The sequence below is a fragment of the Aquarana catesbeiana genome, linkage group LG02 (genome assembly GCF_042186555.1).
Source record: "Aquarana catesbeiana isolate 2022-GZ linkage group LG02, ASM4218655v1, whole genome shotgun sequence".
NCBI classification, from domain to species: domain Eukaryota; kingdom Metazoa; phylum Chordata; class Amphibia; order Anura; family Ranidae; genus Aquarana; species Aquarana catesbeiana.
This window is the reverse complement of record NC_133325.1, coordinates 236,979,384-236,997,118: the sequence shown is the minus strand read 5'-3', so window position 1 is coordinate 236,997,118 and position 17,735 is coordinate 236,979,384. Positions and strand designations below refer to the sequence as shown.

The following is a 17,735-nucleotide window of genomic DNA, read 5'->3' as shown; positions in this document are numbered from 1 at the left end:
TAAAAAAACAAAAACAAAAAACAAATCACATTGGAGATGTCGGTTCTAATTTCCTTAGCATAACAATAGCATATTACATTACTTTGACTATTATTATATAAATACATGTAACAAAAAACACAAAGAAGAAGGGTGGGGTCTCTGGAAACCTATTGATATCCCCCTGATTTACACAAATACAGCTCACTTCCCAAACCGAGAAACTCACTTTAGTCAAGTATTCCCCTTTCAGGTTGTCAATCATGAGGTTTTTCTGGGAGAGTTCTATCTTCACTAGCTGGAGATTGTGAAGGAGCTCTTTCCTTTCAATCAGATGTCTGGTGACTTTCGAGGACCCATTGCGCTCTTCTGAAGAAGAGATTTCATCTGTGGGGACAGTTGTTTCCAGACTTATATCTTCAGACTCCAGGGAGCTGGAAATATTCATTTTTTTGCCTGCTTTTCTTGACATGTTATCGCTTTATATAGGCCAAGTGGTAATATACACTGCAAAAAAAAATTAAATATGTAAAATAAACTATTCAAGAGGAAGCAACTAATTTACAGCTTTCATTTTCAAAGCTTAACCGCTTCAATACCGGGCTAATTCTGACACTTTGCTCCTACATGTAAAAATCATCATTTTTTTGCTAGAAAATTACATAGAACCCCCAAACATTATATATGTTTTTTTAGCAAAGACCCTAGAGAATACAATGGCGGTTGTTGCAACTTTTTATCTCACACAGTATTTGTGCAGTAATTTTTCGAACGTGTTTTTTTGGGGAAAAAAACTGTTTTGTGTTTAAAAAAAAAACAAAACAGTAAAGTTAGCCCAATGTTTTTGCATTTTGTGAAAGATGAAGTTACGTCGAGTAAATAGATACCTAACATGTCACGCTCCAAAATTGCACACGCTCGTGGAATGGCGCCAATGTTCAGTACTTAAAAATCCCCATAGGCGACGTTTGAAATTTTTTTACTGGTTACATGTTTTGAGTTACAGAGGAGGTCTAGGGCCAAAATTATTGCTCTCGCTCCAACGTCCGCGGCGATACCTCACATGTATGGTTTGAACACCGTTTTCATATGTGGGCGGGACTTACATATGCGTTCACTTCTGCGTGCGAGCACACGGGGACAGCGGCGCTTCAAAAATTTTTTTTTTTTTTTTTTATTGTTAATTATGTTTTTTTTTTTTATTTTGACACTTTTTTTGAAAAAAAAAAAAAATTGATCACTTTTATTCCTATTACAAGGAATGTAAACATCCCTTGTAATAGCAATATGACATGTCAGGTGCTCTTAATAGTGAGATATGGGGTCAATAAGACCCCATATCTCACCACTAGGCTGGGAAGCCTGAAATAAAAAAAAAATAAAACGATCGCCGCTTCCCAGCCGAAGCGGCGCCATTTTTTTGAATGGAGAGGCCGGGCGTGACGTCATAACATCGCGCCCGGCCTCCGACGATCATAGAGACTCCGGGGACCATCTGGTCCGCCGGAAATATCTATGATCTACATCCGGAGCCGGCGGATCTATTCTCCGCCTCACCGATCGTAAGGGTGAGTCGGAGCAAGCACCGGAGGGCGGCGGGAGGGGGGGGGGGGACGTCCCCTCTCGCCTCCCATAGGAACGATCAAGCGGCGGAACGGCCATTATGATCGTTCCTATGGTGTAGAGATTCGCCGGCTGAAACCGGCAATATCTGAATGATGTCTCTAACTACAGGCATCATTCAGATATACCTGCTCAAAGCCCAGGACGTCATATGACGGTATTGAAGTGGTTAAAGGAGTTGTAAAGGCAGAAGTTTTTTTTTTTTTTTTTAATCTATCATTCTATGCCTTAAGATAAAAAAAAACCTTCTGTATGTAGCAGCCGCCCCAGCTCCCCCTAATTACTTACCTGAGCCCCATCACTCTCCAGCGATGTCTACGAGTGTCTTAGGTGTCTCTATTCCTGATTGGCTGAGACACAGCAGCGGCGCTATTGGCTCCCGCGGCTGTAAAAGTCAGTTAGCCAATCAGGGGAGAGAGGGGGTGGGGCCGGGCACAGGGAGCTGTGACTCGGCTCGGGTGCTCCCATAGCAAGCTGCTGGCTGTGGGTGCACTCGATGGGAGGTAGGGGCCAGGAGCAGCAAAGAGGGAACCGAGAAGAGGAGGACCTGGGCTGCTCTGTGCAAAAACCACTGCAACAGAGCAGGTAAGTAGAACGTTTGTTTTTTTTTTTTTTTCTTCGTTTTTTAAAACAAGACTTTACATTCACTTTAAGGCTCAGTTCACACTGCTGCAACTTGGGATCCGACTTGTGAGACCCCAAGTCGCATGACATGTGAAATCCCACGTTAGTCAATGAGAGCTGTCTCAATTAGCACTAATGAAGTCGCTCCGACTTTAGAAAGCGTTTCTGTACTACTTCAAGGCGACTTCTATCTGACTTGTGCCCATAGACTTTAATTGAAGTCGCCTCCAAGTCAGATCCTCATCTATATTGATGTGATTAGGATCCAACATTACAGGAAGATTATCCAGGCATTCCATTAAAGTTGATTCAAAGTCACATCAAGTAGTACTGAAGTCACTAGGAAACTGCCTGGCAAAGTCACAACGCAAGTAGTGAGACTTTCAGGTCACGGCAGTGTGAACTGAGCCTTACTGTTGAAGTTAGAAGCTCATTAGTTACTATGCACAGCTGTTCCAGATTCTCTCTGCTCCAGTTTCAGTAAATCCTACCCCCACCTTTATATTTTCTGATAGCAGAGACCCCAAAGGATAAAATAGGGGTAATTCCAATTTTTTTATGTCACATGATATTATTGCAAGGGTTTATCAAACCAATATTATCAGTAAAAATACACTAAAGCTAATTTTAGTACACACAAATGCAATATATTAACTTTATTAATAAAATATAAAAGTTGAGGTTGCGCTAAGGACCAGTTCACATAGGAACGGAAAGCTGCCGGAGCACTTTACTAGAGCAACAAACAAGATTTTTTTTTTTTTTTTTTTTTACACACGATAGGATTTTCTGACAAAAAATGTGTGATAGGACCTTGTTGACAGAAATTCCGACCGTGTGTAGACTCCATCACACATTTTCCGTAGGAATTTCCGACACACAAAGTGAGAGCTTGCTATAAAATTTTCCGACAACAAAATCCGTTGTCGGAAATTCCGATCGTGTGTACACAAATCCAACGCTCAAAGTGTCATGCATGCTCAGAATAAATTAAGAGACGAAAGCTATTGGCTACTACCCCGTTTATAGTCCCAACATACGTGTTTTACGTCACCGCGTTCAGAACAATCAGATTTTCCGACAACTTTGTGTGACCGTGTGTATGCAAGACAAGTTTGAGCCAACATCCGTCGGAAATAATCCATGGATTTTGTTGTCGGAATGTCCGATCAATGTCCGACCATGTGTACAGGGCATTAGAGCAGCTCCGGGATGCATTACAGTGGTAATGAGACACACAAGAGTACACTGGAATATTCTTTTTGCTTTCTCTATAGCTTGAAAAACAATAAAATACTTGTTAAAAAAGAATAAATGAGCTCTCCCACTTTTTTCAAATGTACCGCGTGCATTATTTTCCATGCGTTCCTGCACTTCTGTTACTGCAGGGGAATGTGCAGGGATCTAATAGAAACGTGGACCATGTTCCTGTGCAATTCTAGTGAACCAGCAGCGGTTGAACTATGTAAACACTTTCTGGGTCATTATACATGTAATAAAAATAGCTTACATTTGTAGAAAAAAAAATAATAAATAAAATTTGCAACAAATTTTCCCCCATCTAAATATTTTGAAATTCTCCCTTCACATCAGTTTGGATGTCCAATATTAGATCCTTTACAGTAGGCAGCTTGAGCTACAACTATTAAGTCATTATTATCATTGTGTGTTTCCAATGGGTTAATCGTTCTACAAACCTGGGGGGTGGAGATGGCCAGTAGCTAATCAGACATATCCATGTCCTTCAAGCAGAACTAAACCCATCAATTTAACTGTTTCACTCTAGGAAGTCTTATAGACTCGGTGATCACAGAGCAGGATGCGCAGACAGCACTTGTTCAGGAGGACTTTCGGCTATAGCGCGGGCGGCAAGTAGTTAAAGTGGAACTAAACCCAAAACGGCACATTCAAGGCATGCCCGGACTGCCAACTGTCACATTTGCTTTTAATCTCAACCAGCTGTCAAACCTTCAAATGGCTGGTGTCATAACTGATCACATGTGCAGCACCATGGCAACTTCAGATCAACAGAGACAAAGATGGCAGCCTCCGGGCTGTAAAGAAGAGGAGGGTTTAGTTCCACATTAAAGCTGAACTCACTTAAAGTGGAGTTCCACCCACTTTTACAACTCTTCAGCATCCCTCACTAAACTGTGCACTGTAAACAAATTGGATATTTTTTTTTTTTTCTCAGCACCTACTGTATATCTGCTGTATTCATTTATCACTTCCTCCTCCCTGGCCGTGGCCCATCGCATCATTTCCTGTTTGCAATGCCTTCTGGGATAGGGCGGCAACTTCCTCTGAAACTGCCGTTGCTATGGAAACCTGACCTGAAACCTATTACACTGCTTGTGCTGCACTGAGCATGTGCGAGATCTGCAAGGATGAGATCCAGGAAGAAATACAGTCTGGCTTCAGATGCCCACACTTAAGATGGCCACGGCCTGCTGTAAGTTTATAAAATAACAAACTACTGCTATAAACCAACAAAACAGACCTTAGTTTACAGACTAACTTTACTAGAATACATTAAGCTTGTGTATTATAGGGGTATTTTTATTTAAAAAGTATAATTTCGGCCGGAACACCACTTTAAGATATAAAACATACTGTACTATTCAACCACCTCAATATCAGACACTTTCATCCCCTTCCAGCCCAAAAACAAGTCATACTTATTTGCGCTGTGTAATGGTTATGCACAGAGCAGCCCCAATCTTCCTCTTGGGTTCCCCACTGGTGTTCTGGGTCCCTTCGCTTGACAAGTGGCTTGCTATGGGGACACTTTTGTGTGCTTACCCCCAAGGCGGCTCTCCATGTCCATAAGACACACAGAGCAAGAGACACCATCAGCACACCACGCATCTCCAAAACTGGGTCCAAAGCTTTACTCAGCGATCACATTGTTACAGCAAACAGCAGCGTTTCCGTGCCGCACAGGACCCCTTCATCAGGTATGTGATGCCTGATGAAGGGGTCCTGCGCGGCTCCCAAATGTTGCTGTTTGCTGTAACGATGTGATCACTGATCAACAGCCCTGCCAGTCTAAAAGTTGGGCCTCATGTACACTGCTGCTTGTAAACGAACGTTTAGGAGCAGTTGGGCATTCTTTGTTTTTTTTTGTTTTTTTTTTTTTACGCCTAAGGCTTCATGTACACAGGATGTTTTTACAACCTCTCCTGAACGATATAACTTGAGAGATTGTAACCCACGTCTAAAACGTCTGTTTTGCCGTGTTTAGCTGCGTTTTTTTTTTTTTAAACGCTTCTAAAAGCAAAATAGTTTTTTTCAAAATAGCCAAAAATGAAAAATGTCTGTAAAAGAAACGCGGCTAAACGCAAGTTACTGCATTTAGAAGCATTTGGAGCTTCAAATGCCTCTAAGCTCAGCTTCTGAACCCATTTTTTTTTGCGTTCCAAAAAAAGCCTCTAAACAACTGCCTAGAAACAAGTATAAACGACCCTGTGTACATGTACTGATAAGATAACAGAGGAGAGTTCAGGGGCAGTGAAAAAAAATGCCCAACTGCTCCTAAACGTCCATTTACCAGCAGCAGTGTACATGAGGCCTTAGACTAGCAGATTTAGATGTATTAACAAATTGAAGTCAAGCTCACGCTTTATAAGCAGTTACAATAACAGTGTTTTCATTTTGGGATAAAGGTTTTACATAAATAAAAGCTGACCATTGTAAGCACCCCTGTTAGTGGTAAATGGTTTATCTCAGCCCTCTTAAAGTATTACTGAAATTCCTCCACAAGGCATATTATACACCCCAGAGGCTTGCTAGGATATACCCCACCCAATCTGACAAATGTCCAAAATGCAATACTGAAGTGGGAACATTCTACAATGTGATGTGGTCTTGTCCCCTTATTCAACAATTCTGGAGGGAAGTGGTGCAATGTATCAACTCGATTGGGAATTTGACCATAGGACTTGACCCCCGTGTCCTCTTACTCGGTGTCTGTGACAATATCACCACAAACACTCACAAAAGGTTAGAGCCCTTGCACACTGGGGCGGTTTGCAGGCGCTATTGCGCTAATAATAGCGCCTGCAAACCGCCCCGAAAGTGCCGCTGCTTTCATTCCAGTGTGCAAGCCCAGAGGGCTTGCACACTGGAGCGATGCGCTGGCAGGACGGTAAAAAAAGTAGCAGCAGCATCTTCGGAGCGGTGAAGGAGCGGTGTGTATACCGCTCCCTTACCGCTCCTGCCCATTGAAATCAATGGGACGGCGCGGCTATACCGCCGACAAAGCGCCTCTGCAGAGGCGCTTTGCGGTGGTATTTAACCCTTTCTCGGCCGCTAGCGGGGGGTAAAACCGCACCGCTAGCGGCCGCATACTGACGGTAAAACGCCGCTAATAATAGCGGCGTTTTACCGCCGACGCCGCCCCCCGCCCCAGTGTGCAAGGGCTCTTACTGATTTTCTATGCCTCGTTCTATACCAGGAAGGCCATCCTAACTAAATGGAAGCAGCCGGAGCCCCCGACGGTTGGGCAGTGAAAAAGCTTATTGATGCTACCCTTCCACTGTATAAGCTTACATATATGAGTCGTAAATGCCCTAAAAAGTTTGAGAAGATCTGGGGTGTCTGGGCTGACAACTAAAATCCTGTTTATAATGAGAGAGGACCCCAGTCTCTTCCCAGTCCCTACAGCTGGGCGGCTCAGGTTCGGGACCCTCGGTGCCCCCCCCACTCCTCTCACCCCCCCAAGGAAACCCCTTACAATTCCATTATTGCTACATATGGTTGGTATAAGATAGGACTATTCATACCCATGACATCTTATCCTTTGAATTAAAGACAACCCTACCCCCTTTTTGCACGAGAACGCAATACTGAGGCTATGTACTGAGAAATACATGTAAATAACATGCTGGCTACTATGTCTTACACTTTGTTATGATATCTGTTGTTTTGTCATCTGTTTGATTTTATTTTCCTTTTTTTATGTTTATTAATTGTATAATGTACTGAAAACTTTCTCCGATGGAGATTAATAAAAACCTTTCTGTTTATAAAAAAAAAAAAAAAAAAAAAGTATTACTAAACCCAGGACCCTGCATTCACTATATCTGGCCTCCCACAGTACACAGAACATGGGAATGCAATTATTTTAGTAAATATATACCGCTAAATAATAGAGATGTAAAATTTTAAAGCTGGGAAAAAAAACAGTTTTTTTTCAGTTTTTTGGGGGAAAAAACGGAAATTTTCGGAAAAATTGAAAAAAATGCTACATTAGCACTTTTTTGTCTTTTTAAGATTGAAAATCATTCTGTTACTTTAGGAACATAAAATATGACTATGGACAATTTGACTGGGCATAAAATTATCACAACTAGCATATTAAAAATATAGTGTAGCCAAACAATTATCACAAACAGAATTGACTTTTTTATAATATTTATTTGTAACAAAGGGAGCAACAATCTCCAGAACTGCTTACTACTAGTTTATGTGGAACAGCCAAAAAGCCTCCACAAAACAATTTTCAAAACCAAAAGTAACAATTTTTCACATTTCCTCTCCACAGTATTAAAGCAGGATTCCGGCCTTAAAAAAAAATAAATAAATAAAAGTCAGCAGCTACAAACACTGTAGCTGCTGACTTTAAATAAGTACTTACCTGTCCTGGGTGCCCGTGATGTCGGCCGCTCGAGGCCGACCCCTCCCCGGGTCCCGGCACCGCCATCCTAGGTAAGGGAAACAGGCAGTGGAGCCTTGCGGATACACTGCCAGTTTCCTACTGCGCACGAGCGAGCGGCGCGGCGCTCTGTGAATGGCCCCGTGGTGTTCTGGGAACACACACAGTTCCCAGAAGACAACGGGGCCGCTCACCGAGGAGAAGAACACGCCACGGAAAAGAAAGAGGCAGATTAGGAAGACTGCCTAGCAACAAGGGTTTAGGTAAGTTTAAAAAAAAATTTTTTTCAAATTTTTTTTTTAATTTTTTTTTTAGGATTTTTGGTGAATTTTTTTTTTTTTCAGGGTGGCCCTCCACTTTAAATAAAAATAAAAACCCCATTGTCATAAAAAGAATTGAAGATGGGGGAAGTGTTAAGAAGAGAGTGGGACTAAGTTTCAATGGACATTTAATCAGAATCATTTTCTGAGCTGCTTCTGCAGCTACTCTTTTTTGTCCGTCATCACAATTAGGAACTTATAAAAACTTAAGGTTTGACTGGACCGGTTCTTGTTACAATAGCAGCACAGCACCTCCTAAAGCAAGAAATGCATACTGTTCTTGCATTGGAGGGTTCAGTTTGTTACCTAGGACTTGCTTGTCCTCACTCAGTGCACAGAAATTAAAATAATCTGATTTCATACATTTTTTTTTAGAAATGATTTGGAAAATATTTGAACACCCTGTCTTAAAATATTTTATTCATCATGTTAAAATAAAATATTCCACAATTTTTTTTTTTCTTTTTTAAATTTTTCCAATTTTTTGGAAAAAAAAAACAAAAAAGCCTTCAGAAAAAAAACACTTTTTTTTATTCCCAAATGTTTCCGTTTTTTTCCGGGCCTTCATATCTCTACTAAATACCCTCTCATCAGCAGTATATAGCAGTCTTGTGACTTCTATCAGTACCTGGTTAAAGCTTGTAGGAGGAGTTTTCATACTGTACTGGCTGTCCTATCAGGATCCAGAACCCTCGACCCTCTGTCTGGACAGTGATCATTGGCCCTGTGCTAATCACATACACTCTTCCAAGAAAAAAAATTCTCTAGCAATACACACCAAACTGAGCATGTGCAGACTGGCAACTAACTCTGTCTTATCCAAACATGTTTTGGAGATAATGCAAGAATGGGAGGATCTGTGCAAACAGGATCAAACAGCCTTTTTTTTTTTTTTTTTACACAATTCAGAGGATTCAAGTGGATATAAACCCAATGTCATCCTTTCTAAACTACTGCCATAGGGGTTATCTATAAGGATATACATGCCTCCTGCATGTATCTTTACCTGTCAAATGTCTCCCCTCTGTCTGTTATTAGACCCAAAAAACTGCATATTCTGTGGGTGGGTCTGTTGTCTGGAGCTCGGTGGGTGGAGTTGTGATGTCAGTAGACTCCCCGCCCACCTCTACACTCCCCTTGTCAATATGCATTTTCTCTTATTTCTAACACTGAACTTCTGCTATGATCTCTAACATCCAGTGAAAAGACAGGAAAGTAACCACATGACTTCAGCATGCCAAATCATGGTGAAGTGTGGAACAGCCAATCCTTGCAGAGCTGCTGAAGAAAGGAGTGGGAGGGAATTAAAAAATAATGCCTGTGTCTTAGTCTAGTGCAGGAGATATGTAAATCACCTGTCACTCACAGCAAGGGGGAGTATTTGACAAAGTTTTTCTCAGTTTGTCAAGATTTTTCTCACTGAACAATAAAAGAGGATTGCTCAGAGACGGATTAACTCTGTGTGGCAAGACTGGGCTCAAATGATAGAAAATCTTATACTCTACAGTATGATATCAAAATTTTTTTTTTTTTTTTCAGGTTTACATCCACTTTAACCTCTTAGGTTCCACAGCGAGTATATCAAGCATGCATTACTGCATATAAACTGATTTTACTGTTGTGAGTTTAGTAACCCCTAAATTGAATAAATTAATACATACATTTGCTCTGTTGAAAAACAAAAGACTTACTGGCCAGATCACCAGTTTATAATAAGGCTTTATGTACACGGGGCATTTTTTACAACCTCTCCTCAACGAATGAACTTGACAGATAGTAACCGACGTTTAAAAACGTCTGTTTTGCCGCGTTTACATGTCGCATTTAGCTGTGTTTGCGATTAGAAGTGTTTTTTTTTTTTTAAATAGTCAAAAATTTAAAATGTCTGTAAACGAAACACGGCTAAATGTGAGTTACCGCTGCTACTGGAATTTGGCGTTTCAAATGCCTCTGAACATCCGTCCTTAAAGCATTTTTTTTGCTTTCCAAGAAATGCTTCTAAGCGACCCTGTGTACATCTACTGATAAGATAACATAGAGGAGAATTCAGGGGCAGCTGAAAAAAATGCCCAACTGCTCCTAAATGTCCAATTACGAGCAGCAGTGTACACGAGGCCTAAAAGAAAGCCTAAAGAAAACTAATACAGCCATCCCATCTAAGAATTGGAAAGCTGAAATATAATAAATGTTTGCGTTTGGCTTTAATACCACTTTAGGCCTCTTTCACACTTGTGCGACTTGTCCTGAGACTTGGGACTGCAAAGTCGCATGACATGTCGTACCTCATGATTTCCAATGAGTAACGTTCATATCTGTGCGACTTCACCGTAGTCCCTGCACTCAGGGCTGCCATCAGGGGGGGGGGGGGGCAGCCCATAGACATGTAGGGGGCCCTGGTGTCCAGAGGAGCCCGGACACCCATGCTCCAACCAAACATACCACAGTTGTTGATGCTGCAGTAACTAGCAATTGCTGAAGCAAGGTGGCCGCAGAGTGAGCCGATGCACTCAAAGGGATGACTCTTTCCTAGATTGGGCTGTCTCTTTGCTGAATATATGGGGCTCTCTCTTTGCTGGATGGAGATGCCTGTTTGTTGGATTGAGATGTCTCTTTGCCGAATATATGGGGCTCTCTCTTTGCTGGATTGAGATGTCTCTTCGCTGGATTGGGCTGTCTCTTTGCTGAATATATGGGGCCATCTCTTTGCTGCATTGGATTTATTTTCATATATGGTTTCACCCAAAAATTGAACTTCTGCTTTAGGGGAAGGTGACCCCCTGACATGCCACATTTGGGATGTTATTTTTTGGGGGGGAGCGGATACCCACTTTTTTGATGGTTCCAGCTCCCACTTCCTCACGGTGCACCGTGGCGCCAGAAGCAAGTTAACCTCTCCCCCCCCCCCCCTCTTCAATCATTCGGAACACGTCACAGGTCCCAGATGATTGCCCGGCTAGTCACGGCGCGGCTCACGCATGCGCAGTGCGTGTCCAGCTGTGAAGCCACAGTCGGGCACCCACAGTGACAATGCCGGCACTGCAGAGAGATGGGGGAGACAAACGGGGCTTCGTCTCCCCCGCATCTCTGGAAACTGGGACAGGTAAGTGTTCGATTATCAAAAGTCAGCAGCTGCAGTATTTGTAGCTGCTGACTTTTAATTTTTTTTTAAGCGGAACTCCGCTTTAAGTTGTAAGAATGTTAAAATAAAAATAAAAGTGGGTGCACCGAAGGACTCAGTGGGATGGCCAGTGAGCAAATTTGGTGGAATGACCAGTGGGTGGGCCCTGGTGAATGTTGGTGTTTAGGCCAAGGGGAGCCCCAGGCTTAAAGCTGCTTTTTGGGGGCCCCAAAATTTCTGATGGCTGCCCTGCCTGCACTACTTTGGTCCGACTTTGATGTGACTTGAGGTCCATAGACCTGAAGATTACACAGGCATTGCATCAAAGTCGTGCGACTTTCAGGTCGTACAAGTGTGAAAGAGGCTTTGAAGTGGAATTGAAGTCTTGGTTATGGCAGGCTGTCATTGGAGAGAAGACATACAATGTCCTTTCTGCAATAATACACACCTACCTGCCTGTGCGCAGCGACCTCCGGCATGGAGACTCACCTGTGCAGTTCAGCTCACAGCACTGAGCTGATCCCTATGTGCCGGGATGAGTGACTCCCCGCGATCCCGTCCTGGCCAATGAAGATGGCCATAGACCAGCGCTAGAAGAGGACAACGCGGGACAGGAACCATTGGAGGAAAGGTAAAGATCCTTTTAGTTCTGCTTTAACCATCAACTACTCCATCCAAAATAGAAAGAAAATGGCCTTAGATATAGTTTTAAAACAGAGGGAAGTTTTCTGAGACTTGTCACAATGGACACTGGTGGTCCTCGGTTGTTCTCGGTCAGGACTACCTGTCACATCCCTCCTCACTCACTTTAAATGGTGACAATGACATGAGCTGTAAATGAATGGAGAAAGTAAAGGAGGACAGTGTGGTGGGTCGGTGACCACAGAAGGTTCCGTCCCCAGCAGTACATACCCGGCTCCTTCTATGCTCTTTGCCGCTGTTAAAACCGCCTACACTACAACTAACAACAAACTGCTTCTACAGCGCATGCGTCATTCTCAGCCCAGCCCATCTCCGCCTCTCTCCTCCCCTGCCCGCCCCGTTACACTTTACTCCTCCCCTCCGCTTTCATTCAACAAACAGACTTTAGAGCTCTTCCTTAGCTGTGTATATCCTTAGCTTCACGCAAAGAATAAACGATCATTTTGAATGGCTGTTTTAATCACATGATAAGCCAAGTCTTCCGGGTTTGCGGATCACACCTCGATTTGATACTAACCTTTCTTTGATTGGTGAATTTGACGGAGTTTCCGCTCACTACACGTGGGTGCTGCGCATGTGCCGGCTGGCCTGTCGGGAGGAAAACGTGAAGGAAATATTAAAAGGCTTCAGTGGAGGTATTGTGATTATCTTGTAATGTTTCCTGGGTTATAGAATGGGCTGATTATTGTGTTGAGCGGTGCGGAGCTTGCTGTGAGCTCTGACATCTAAAGATCACATTATTGTACTATAGTCCACATGCTGTGTTATAGAAGGACTGGAACCAATGCAACCAGCTGTGTTAGGGCTCATTCACACAGGCATAGGTGGATATTTTGCATGAAACCTAGGTCCTTGCTGGTAGAGCTAGCAGAAGATCCTGTGTAAAATATGTGTCTAAAGTACTCACGTTTAAAAACATACAATTCTTCTTTCATTCCAATAAATGACTACACATGTACGTGTTAATGCATGTAGACCAGGGGTGGTCAACTATCATGATATAAAGGGCTTCAAGTGTGACCCCTGACATCGCAAAAGGGATGCACATAAAATTCTGTGAATGTTCAGAGAGAGCAGACACGTAACAGAATACAGTCAAAGACTATGGGCATGGTACAGGAGATGGTTAGAGACTGCAGGCATGACACAAGAAATGGTCAGATACTGGGGACATGATACAGGAGATGGTCAGAGACTGCAGACATGATACAGGAGATGGTCAGAGACTGCAGACATGATACAAGAGATGGTCAGAGACTGCAGACATGATACAAGAGATGGTCAGAGACTGCAGACATGATACAGGAGATGGTCAGAGACTGCAGACATGGTACAGGAGATGGTCAGAGACTGCAATCATAGTACAGGAGATGGTCAGAGACTGCAGACATAATACAGGAGATGGTCAGAGACTGCAGACATGATACAGGAGATGGTCAGAGACTGCAGACATGATACAGGAGATGGTCAGAGACTGCAGACATGATACAGGAGATGGTCAGAGACTGCAGACATAATACAGGAGATGGTCAGAGACTGCAGACATGATACAGGAGATGGTCAGAGACTGCAGACATAATACAGGAGATGGTCAGAGACTGCAGACATGATACAGGAGATGGTCAGAGACTGTGCAGACATACTACCGGAGATGGTCAAAGACTGTGCAGATATACTACCGGAGATGGTCAAAGACTGTGCGGACCTGACACAAGAGATGGCCAGAGACTGTGCGGACCTGACACAAGAGATGGCCAGAGACTGTGCGCACTTGACACAAGAGATGGCCAGAGACTGTGCGCACTTGACACAAGAGATGGCCAGAGACTGTGCGCACTTGACACAAGAGATGGCCAGAGACTGTGCGCACATGACACAAGAGATGGCCAGAGACTGTGCGCACATGACACAAGAGATGGCCAGAGACTGTGCGCACTTGACACAAGAGATGGCCAGAGACTGTGCGCACTTGACACAAGAGATGGCCAGAGACTGTGCGCACTTGACACAAGAGATGGCCAGAGACTGTGCGCACATGACACAAGAGATGGCCAGAGACTGTGCGCACTTGACACAAGAGATGGTCAGAGACTGTGCGCACATGACATGAGATTGCAGACAGTGTCCCTAATGTTGTGCCACCTTTTTGAAAATTGTTATGCATGAAATGGTACGCATAGCATCGTATGCCTTTTGTTTCGTCATGCTTCATACGACAATTTTTTTTTTTAAGAGCTTTCCTTTTTTAACAGTAAATTACTCTAATGCCGTATGGCACAAGGGCAAGATGAAGTGCTCTATTTACCAACTCATATTATGTCTTTTTGACCTCTTGTATTTAGAATAACTAGAGTAAGAAATTTTTCATACCTCATATTCCTTGTTACCATTTTTTTTTTTTTATCTCAAATGACCAACAGTTCCTGTGGTTTGTTGTGGACCAGCATCATTTAAGTTTGTGGCTCTTCCCTTTGGTCTGTCCACAAGTTTATGATATCTGTATCTCTTTGCAAGGATAAAATGCTTGTTTCTTACTAATCATCATATTGATTGGCCAACATGGCTTAAAAGCTTTCAAATTCACACTTTGCCATTTGGAATTGTGGGCGTAATTGCCATAATTCTGCCCACGATCCCCAAGTGTGCGGCAATCAGTGCAAAATGCGCAGTATGCGTTTGGGTGACATTCATTCTAAATGACACTTAAAATGTGGTGCGATTTTTCTGCATGACAGAATTGCGCTGAAATCTCAATCATATAAATCATGTGAAGCTTGTCATGCAAAAAGGAGAAGGAGCTTCTTTTGGGTGACGATCACACATAGTGCAGCCCTTTGAAGTGAATGGGCTGCCCTATGCGTTACACACGGAATGAAAATCGTCCTCACACAAGAGTGGGAACACATGCTCTATGGCCGAAAGATATAACATTTTACATATCTACCTTTCTTTTTATGTTTAACTGTGACTTATGTTCTTTCTATAAATATCTTTTGCAGCCAAAGAAGGAATAAAAAGAAAATGTTGAAATCCAAGACCTTTGTGAAGAAGACACGCTCGGGCGGAATTTTAAAAATTGTCAGAGAACATTACTTGAGGGATGATATAACCTGTGGTTTCCAGGGCTGTACAGAGTGCAAACAGGAGAACCCAGTCCTCCGTCAGGATACCCATATGCAAAGTTCTCTTTGCCAATTTCCCCACTACATTTTGCCTGATACTAATGTGTTGCTTCACCAGGTATGACGTTTGTTTAAATAAAGCAATCATTTTTAACCAATGCAAAGTACCTACTGATGCTTTCACTTGAGAGTTCTGTATTTGCCTCCTGTGAGTGAAATATTGCAGCTCTTGGTGCCATCATGTTATTTTTGCTGTCCCAGGGAAAAGTGGGAACAGGCTGAGATTTTCACTCATGCTTTTTGGTCCATTATAAGGCAGTTGGTGTTAAATGGTAGCTTCTGTGCTTTTTATTACGGCACTCAATAATTCGCTATCTAAGCGCAAAAAAATGAAAAAAATTGTTTAAATGTTACTGGTTAGAAAAAAAGATATAAACCATAAAAAAATCACCAGGGAAACTACTATTGGAAAGAAAGAGTTAATCAGGGCTGGGGTAAACTAAGGGTTAATAGGAAGAAAAATACCCCCCCCCCCCCCAATCATCTTTCAGGGCAGCACATGAGAGAGAGAGGCTCACCCTACCTAAAACAGGAAGCCTATCACCTGTCAATAAAAAGAGCATATTCACCTCCGTTTTTGTGGTTCCTCCAGCTCAACAGGAACATCAAAACCGTTTATTTTCTCTCAGATTTACATGTTTGTTAAAGGGGCATCCCAGTATATGAGCTCCTATGATTTCAGGGGCATTGGACCTGGAGAGGTTGCATATCTGGGCTTTTCTTGGCTGGCATTAACTTTTGTTAGTATCCTAGTTGTGGGAGCTTCCTTCCCTGTTACCTTCTCAGCTTTCTCAAAGGTCTCTTCCCTGCTTGAGGAGAAGCTGCTATCCCCATGGACACAGAAGTTCTAGTGGAGCTATCTTTTACTTAGCTAGTCAGGTTCCAAGTCCTCCACTTTGTTGCGTAAGGAGGAGTGGGGTAGTAGTGGCACCCTCTGCAACTAGCTGAGCCCCCTTATCTCTGCCTTCTGTCCATATACCCTATTCAGCTAGGGATTTTGCACCTGTGGTGGCAACTCTGCACATGCTCAGTTTTTAGTTAGTTTCTACACTGAGCATTTCCTCGCTATCAAATCTGAGCAGCCTATGCGACTATAGCGTCACACATTTGGGTGTATACACAATGGTAAATGACAGCCCACTCCCTCCTCCTCCATGTCTACTAACTAGCTAAACACAATGGGGCGGATTATTACATGTAGATTAATTGTGGCTTCACATCCTTCTTATTCTAAGACACAGGCTGGAGGGGTGTGACATAGCCTGTGACTGGCAAAAATCCACCCCCACACCATGTTATCGCCAAATAATAATAAAGATTTGATTTTCAAATATAACAATTTAAAACAATTTATTGATATTATTTATTTTTACCTGGTATCCCAAAAGCTTTTTTCTTTTTTTTAAACGTGACCAGCAGTAGAGTACTAGAAGCTCCCCCTGCTTATGTTTCCCTTCAGACAGACTGGGAAAGATCTGGGTCATGTAACAGCTGTATATCGATAAGGAAAAGGGTACTTAGATGTTTTTTTTTAAATAAAATAATTGCAGTGCCATCGTCCACAAACAGAAATAGAGGGGCCAATGTAAATTAAGCAGTGTGTGTGTGTTTAGTATCACTTTTAAGGTGTTGGACTACTGGTTGCATCAGTTACACCCTCCGGACTAATGTGCTTGTGTCAGCAGCTTTATTTACCACTATGTCTTGGCTCACTAAGACTTTATGACCTGTGAGGCTTTGGCTTTCTCCCAGTATGGGCTAGATAATCATGTTACTGCAGAATTAATGGGGGGATCCCCATGTATATGAATTGATTAAATATGTAGTATTTATGGGACTTGTATTTGCTTCTATTCAAAATTTCTTATACATGATAAAGAATATGTTCGACCTAAATACTGCTATAATAAATGTTACCAAGGAAGAAAAAATTAAACAGATATTCGGAATGGAGACAGCATAAGACTTGGAATACTCATCCGATTTATTCATGAGCGGTTATTATAGCATGAGAGTCCAAAGGATTCATCCAGCCAGGTCGTAGCTTCCTTCAGGAATGAAAAGAAAATTGCTTTTCACTAAGAGATCACTCAGAGCTTGGCGGGTTAAGGTATAGTGTATTGCAGACCTTTATCTTGTAGGTGTAATTTTTTACTTCAAAGAATGAGGCCCTTTGCTTCTGGACATCAAGACATTGGGGTAGATGGTAATCAGATTTCTTCTTAAGCAAAGTTCTCCCAAGATACATGCAGCCTTAAAGTGATTGTAAACGCTCGCTTTAAAAAAAAAAAAAAAAAAAAAAATACTAACCTGTGTATACTTACCTCCACTGTGCAGTTGGTTTTGCACAGAGCAGCCCAGATTCTCCTCTTCTTGGGTCCCTCTTTGCTGCTCCTAGCCCCTCCCTTCTTTGAGTGCCCCTCAGCCAGTAGCTTGTTACAGGTTGTCACCCAAGCCGAGTCAGCGCTCCGTGTATCCATTTAGACATGGAGCCCCGACCTGGCCCTGTTCCCTCTCTCCCCTGATTGACT

General features: G+C 42.6%; 2 protein-coding genes across 3 annotated transcripts in view; one reads left to right on the top strand and one right to left on the bottom strand.

The window, feature by feature from the left end:
- The window catches only part of PIBF1 (progesterone immunomodulatory binding factor 1), a 301,512-nt gene extending 289,150 nt beyond the window's left edge, over positions 1-12,362 (bottom strand). Inside the window, exons 1-2 of one of the 2 annotated variants that reach the window (XM_073614256.1) lie at positions 12,233-12,362; positions 209-486 (exon numbers count right to left, since the gene is read on the bottom strand). In XM_073614256.1, the coding sequence (XP_073470357.1) occupies positions 209-451 (243 nt within the window). In that variant the 5' untranslated portion in view covers positions 452-486; positions 12,233-12,362. The remainder of the gene's footprint in view (positions 1-208; positions 487-12,232) is intronic. The other variant, XM_073614257.1, reaches the window with a different exon arrangement.
- Positions 12,363-12,491: 129 nt separating this feature from the next.
- DIS3 (DIS3 homolog, exosome endoribonuclease and 3'-5' exoribonuclease) overlaps positions 12,492-17,735 on the top strand; it is a 122,444-nt gene continuing 117,200 nt past the window's right edge. The window contains exons 1-2 of the mRNA XM_073612670.1: positions 12,492-12,657; positions 15,022-15,262. Of these exons, the coding sequence (XP_073468771.1) occupies positions 15,044-15,262 (219 nt within the window). The 5' untranslated portion in view covers positions 12,492-12,657; positions 15,022-15,043. The remainder of the gene's footprint in view (positions 12,658-15,021; positions 15,263-17,735) is intronic.